This window comes from Oratosquilla oratoria, chromosome 7, assembly GCF_046742065.1.
Source record: "Oratosquilla oratoria isolate Oo_2021 chromosome 7, ASM4674206v1, whole genome shotgun sequence".
In the NCBI taxonomy this organism is placed as follows: domain Eukaryota; kingdom Metazoa; phylum Arthropoda; class Malacostraca; order Stomatopoda; family Squillidae; genus Oratosquilla; species Oratosquilla oratoria.
Genome location: NC_134783.1, coordinates 12045350 through 12051920, shown reverse-complemented (window position 1 = coordinate 12051920; position 6571 = coordinate 12045350). Strand labels below are relative to the sequence as shown.

At 37.0% G+C, this 6571-nt stretch overlaps 1 protein-coding gene across 1 annotated transcript in view; it reads left to right on the top strand.

The window, feature by feature from the left end:
- LOC143026750 (uncharacterized) overlaps window positions 1–6359 on the top strand; it is a 6651-nt gene extending 292 nt beyond the window's left edge. Inside the window, exons 1-4 of the mRNA XM_076187519.1 lie at window positions 1–577; window positions 980–1442; window positions 1679–1804; window positions 6294–6359. The exon at window positions 1–577 is cut by the window's left edge and continues 292 nt beyond it. Of these exons, the coding sequence (XP_076043634.1) occupies window positions 1–577; window positions 980–1442; window positions 1679–1804; window positions 6294–6359 (1232 nt within the window). The remainder of the gene's footprint in view (window positions 578–979; window positions 1443–1678; window positions 1805–6293) is intronic.
- The last annotated feature ends 212 nt before the right edge of the window (window positions 6360–6571 follow it).

Sequence of the window (6571 nt, the reverse complement as noted above, 5' to 3'; positions counted from 1 at the left end):
GACACCGCGACTGGTTTGATGAAAATGCCGAAAACATTCATGATCTTATTACGGCAAAGAACAAAGCCCATGACCTTTACCTCCGTAACCCATCTCCTACCACCAGAAACCAGTTCTCAGCAGTACGCTCCGAGCTCCAAAGACTCCTAAGAGACATGGAAAACAAGTGGTGGACCAACCTGGCAGCCCAGATGCAATCTTATATGGACCTAGGAGATCTCCATAACTTCTACTCCTCTTTGAAAACTGCGTATGGCCCTGCATACTCGGCGCTTACACCTGTCCGATCTGCTGATGGCATCCACCTACTCACAGACTCAACCCAAATACTCGATCGCTGGGCATCACACTTTAGGCAGCTACTAAACCACTCGAACCCTACTAACCCATCATTTCTCAGTGAAGTCCCACAACTTCCAGTCTCACATGAACTGGACTCAGTACCCACAATTGAGGAGGTAATTAAATCAATAGCTGCCCTTAAGAATCACAAAGCTGCCGGACCAGACAATATCCCAGCTGAACTCCTCAAATATGGGGGTATTGAAATTGCAACTCAATTACAACAGCTCTTCCAGTACTGTTGGGAGTCTGGCTGCGTTACACAACAATTTAAAGACAGAAAAATAGTTACTATCTATAAGAAAAAGGGTGACAAGTCTCTCTGAAACAACAGCAGAGGCATCACCATCCTCTCAACGGCTGGCAAGACGTTAGCACGCATTATGCTGATGAGACTTCTCTCTCACATAGCTGAGAGGATCCTTCCTGAATCACAATGTGGTTTTCGGCGGGAGAGGTCAACCACAGATATGGTATATGTAGCACGTTTGCTCCAGGAGAAATGCAGAGAGCAACATCAAAACCTCTACATAGCTTTTGTAGACCTTACTAAAGCCTTTGACTCCATCGACCGCTCCCTGCTTTGGAACCTACTTGCAAAGTTCGGTTGCCCCCCTTAATTTCTCTCTATAATCAGATCTCTACACGATGGCACAAATGCAGTGGTTGTTGCTGGAGGGAGAAGGTCAGATCCTTTCGAAGTATCAACTGGGGTTAAACAAGGCTGCGTTCTGGCACCAATCCTTTTCAACCTTTTTGCCGCCGTCGTAACCCAGGTATTCTACGCCAACAACGATGCAACTGGACTTGGAATAACCATCAACTACAGACTAGACGGCAACCTTTTCAACAATGCCAGAATGCGTGCAAAAACACGCACCTCCACCATCTCGGTCATCGAGCTCCAGTATGCTGATGATGCTGCATTCGTCAGTCACACACAGCAAGGACTGAAGAGCACACTGGATGGTATTGTTGACTCTTACACTAGGGTAGGATTGGTGGTAAATACCAACAAGACCGAAGTGCTTTACCAACGCACTGGCCACAATGCACCTGTAGATGACCCTAATATTGAGATTGATGGAAATGCCCTAAAGGTTGTGCCACATTTTAATTACCTTGGATCAGTTTTGTCCTCTGACTGCACAATCAATGAAATATACATATATATATATATATATATATATATATACATATATATATATATATATATATATATATATATATATACATATTTTATGCAGAGCTTTCGCCTAACAGTTAGGCATCTTCAGTGCTAATGAGTACAATGTGTGGGGGTTGATTATATTGATTATATATTCACAATACACAGATCACAAACACTTCCCCAGCAGAAAAGTCAGTAGGAGAAGCCAGAATCAAAATTTTCTACAGAAAAATCGTGTCCACCCATTCTAAAGCCGACGAGGAAGCCCTTAGAAAAATCACCTACAGAAACGTGAAACCCATCAACGACAACGACAAAATAAATTTGGTTATTTTCCATAAAAACATGAAGACATCCCAACTCCTTATCAAGAACAACTCCTGCCAGAGGACACCGTAACTTCAACGTAGCCATCTCGTGTATGAATACTCCTGCAGGAAAGGGAACTGTGAAGCCCTCGATGAAACATACATAGGGATGACTACGACGGAGCTCGCGAGGCGTCTTACACTTCACCTCTCCAATGGCGCTATCAAACGACACCACGAAGACGTGCATCAGACCCTCTGACAAGAAAGAATTTGGAGGAAGGCATCATTATTTTACAGACAGAAACAAACCACACACGCCTTCATATTCTAGAAGCCTTATACATAAAAGATGAAAACCCTACCATGAAGAGACAGACTCCGGACCCATTCATTATCTCCACTTCAAAAGACGTTGAGCTCCGCTTTAGGTTCACGACCGAGTGGCCAGTGGGCGGCACTACGCATCCTGCTTCCCGATAGGTAGACCTGATCAGGACTGAAGTATTTGTGATCCGCGTATTGTGTATATATAATCAACCCCCACACATTGTACTCATTAACAGTGAAGATGCCTAACTGTTAGGCGAAAGCTCTGCATAAAACTAAGATAATTCCCATGCCTTTACCTTTACCACCAATGTTATTTGGCCAGGTAATTAGAGAACTTAGCACGACACAGCGCGCCAGCATAAGAAAAGTCGAGAATGTCAGCAAAAAACTCGTGAACGCAGAAGCTGCCGCAAATTTTAATGACATCTACCTAAAAGAGGATCTGCTGCCCAACTGTAGTAATATGTATATATATATATATATATATATATATATGTATATATATGTATATACATATATATATATGTGTGTGTGTGTATGTATGTATATACATACATACACATATATATATATACATATGTATATATATATATATATATACATGTATATGTATGTACACACATATATATATATATATATATATATATATAGATATATATATATATATATATATATATATCACTGTTAACCCACTATCGGAGAAATAATAACGGAAAATACAGAGAAACTGTATATTTCGACTACTCTCTGTAGTCCTCTTCAGCTGAAGAGGACTACAGAGAGTAGTCGAAATATACAGTTTCTCTGTACTTTCCGTTATTATTTCTCCGATAGTGGGTTAACAGTGATCTTTTACAAATGTGTTATAACATACTAGTTTCCAATATATGTATATATATATATACTGTATGTATATATACATATATATGTATATATATATATATATATATATATATATATATGTACTGTATGTATATATATATATATATATATGAACTGGCGATAGGCGTCAATCCATGCCTAAATTAGCAAGAAATTGTTTATCTTCTCTTATATATTGCAAGGGTATAAGATAAATAAAATCGTCTGGCACTAGGAAGATAATATTCTATATTTGTCAACATGTTGTAGATATACTCCTAATATATAAAGTGACCATTCTGATGATTCAAGACATCTAAGAGGACAGTCGCTCCCAATTGAACAAAAATGGCGAATTTGAAACTGGAGTGTTTTTTCCAGATTTGAACCATGATAAAAGCTAAGACAGTAGTTGTCTTAAAGATTAAAGGAACTCGAGATTGTCTTTATACGTCATTATCTGTGATTAGTTCTTTTTGTCACAAGACGCAAGTGTCAATCAAGAGAGATGTCATACCATCCCCGTAGTATTTCCTTTTTAATCAAATTAATATTTGATAAGAACAAAACAGTAATTTTCAAGGTGCTTGAATAGATTCAAAATCCCCTCCTACATATCCTTACCAGTAACCATCATTTGTTAATTGACATTTGACCTTATTTGAACTTAAGAGGTACGAGGTCAACCTTAGTTGCAAGTTCCTTGATAATAAAGGCTTTAGTCGTAGAAAAACAAACTGGTAAACTCAAAATCCCCTTTATATTCCTAATCATTCAAAATAATTCCATACTTTATATACCAGACGTGAGGCTTTATTTGATGTTATGAAACAAAAGATTATGTTTTGTTATACGAGTTAACTAGAAATTTAGTTGGACTGAAAATCTTCTACTTGTCGCATCATCCGTAGTAGTTCTTCATTTAATAGAGTAGGCATTTACTTGACCTTACAAAGCAAGAGATAAATCTGATTTTTGCCTTTCTTTCCTTTCTTTCCTTCCTTTTTTTTTCTTCTTCCCAGTCAGAAAGGGGTTCTCCCCGTCTTTTCTTTTTCTACACGAGGGGACGGAGAGGAAAGGGGCGTTGCCGATTGAGTGAAGCGGCCTTGCTGTGGATGTGTTGTGTCTTGCTGCATTGCTTCTGACCCAGGGCAGTGGGCGAGATGCAGGAATGAGGAGCTAAGGTGAGATAGAGGAAAGGGTGGTGGATGGGAGTGGAATAGTTGGGAGTGAAATGGGAGTTAGGAGTGGGGGTGTACTTGCTTTTTTACTTGACTAGCTCCCTTGTAAGGGGAACAAAGCCCTTGGTATATATAGAGAGATAAACAGATTGTCTTATAACTTCACTTCATAATGATAGAAACCTTTGCATTTTCATTTGTAATTATTTCATATTTTCATAGAGAGTTACGTGATCCTAACTGACCTTTTGAAGCACAAGGTAAGGCATATCGCTGCACTTTTGCTGTATTCGTTTGTTTTTTTCGTTTTAAAATCGCATTATACGATAAAGGCAGTAGTGTGAAGCATAATGACGTATTTAAGTTCTTATTCAGATATCATCATTCGTAATTAATGTCTACTTCATAGAGTAGGTATGTGACCCCATTTGACCCGTGACCTTTATGCATTGCTTTAGTCTGAACTATCTACAACATTCCTGTAGTCTTTGGTGGAGAAGCTCTTGCAGTTTGTAAGTAGCCTTCAATTATTTTTCACTTGTACCTTCGTATTGTGCCCTATCTTGAATGAATATCATTACTAGATATTCTTGTAGCAATCGATGCAAATATACAAATAACCTTTCCTTTTTTCACCTTTGAAGATCTCTATCACCAACACTCTTTTGGTTGCCGATAGCAACGCCCTTCCAGCTTTTGGGTGGCCTCCAGAGAGACTCCATTTCATTTGTTTCAGTTGCTGGCGTTCGAGCCCGTAGGTAGTCCCGTCTGACCTCATTTCATCTGTAAGTGGACCAAAGAGTCCCGTCTGGTGCGAACGAGTCGGTAAAAACGAGAAAAAACGACAGCGTTCCTATTTTCATTGCAGATTTCACCTACAGATTTTGCATTCTGTTCCATTCGTGTTGGTACCAGATACTGTGTTTGGAGATCGAAAACACTCGATGGTAAATGTCAATATATATGTCTAGAGCATTGGTCCATGTGTAAGTAAGAGAGCCTTTCTGGTGACGCCATGTCGGTGTTTTTAGGTTTGATATGAAAAGGCATCTGAGAAGCTTTTTGACTTCCCGACATTTTTCTTTTAAGATTAAACTTTTTTGTATTTTAGCTACTTATCTATAGTCGCTATCACTCTACTTTTAAAGAAGATGTAACATTGGAAGAAGATAATAATAAGGAAGTCAGAAAAACAAAAAAGTATGAGAAAAATGAAACAAAATAGTAACAAAACAAAAGATACACAACTTAATTAAGAAACTCTCAAAAGCCATGTTAAAAAAGAGGGGAGTAAGAAAAAGGAAAGAGAGGAAGAAAAAAAAAGAAAAATATGAAAAAATGGAAAGACAAAGAAGATCAGCAAAGACGAACGTCCTCAAATAAATATAGATTCAAACGAGAAAGCGAAGAAGGGAATTGAACAAGAAAGAGAGAAATGCAGGAAGGAAAGCCACATTGCATAGAAGAATGTGGCAAGAGAAGCGCAAACAGGCAATGAATGACAGTAGGAACATGGGAAAGGAATTCGATAAAATGAAAACATAAAACCGAATGAAATGCGACAAAGGAAAATATTTAAATGAAGAAACATTCTGAAGAAAATACAAGGAATAACGAAATTTGTTTGAAATGACAAGAAAACCTCTGAGAAATCAAAATATATGAAATACGCCAAAAATAAAAAAATAGATAATTGAAAAATAAAATAGGACTGCTATGGGAATACTTAAAGTATGAAATACACCAAAGAAAAATAGCAATAAATGAAGATGGAAACATTATTATGAGAAAAACAATAAGAAGGAAATATAAAATGAAATATTCCAAAACTGAGAAAAATAGGAAAAAACTAAGCTTAGAATTTTTATGAAAAAAAGAAGCAAGGATAAATTGAAAAAAATCAAAACCAAGAAATAAAACAGGATTGAGATAGAAAATTTAATTAGCAACACTAAGAAGGATAAATACAAAATGCAGCATAGGGTAGATAAGAGCAATCGTGACCTTTAGAGAAGGAGAAAGAAACCAATTTGGCTGAAAAAAAAATGAATAAAAACATTCAAGAGACATGATATGACATATTCTCTCTGCTTACAGATGAGTGAAAATAAAAATAAAGATATGACATCACTCAAAATGCCCACAACTCTCTCCACCTGTTAAGATGAAAAAATTATTCTACTCAATGAAATTAAAGTACCAGTGGTTTGAGAGCAACTTATATATATATATATATATATATATATATATATATATATATATATATATATATATATATATATATATATATATGGAAAAAGAAGTCATTGGTCTAGTTCCGAGTTCCTGAGTTTATTCCTGACCGGTTTCGCTCTATGCTTCTTCACAATGTACCA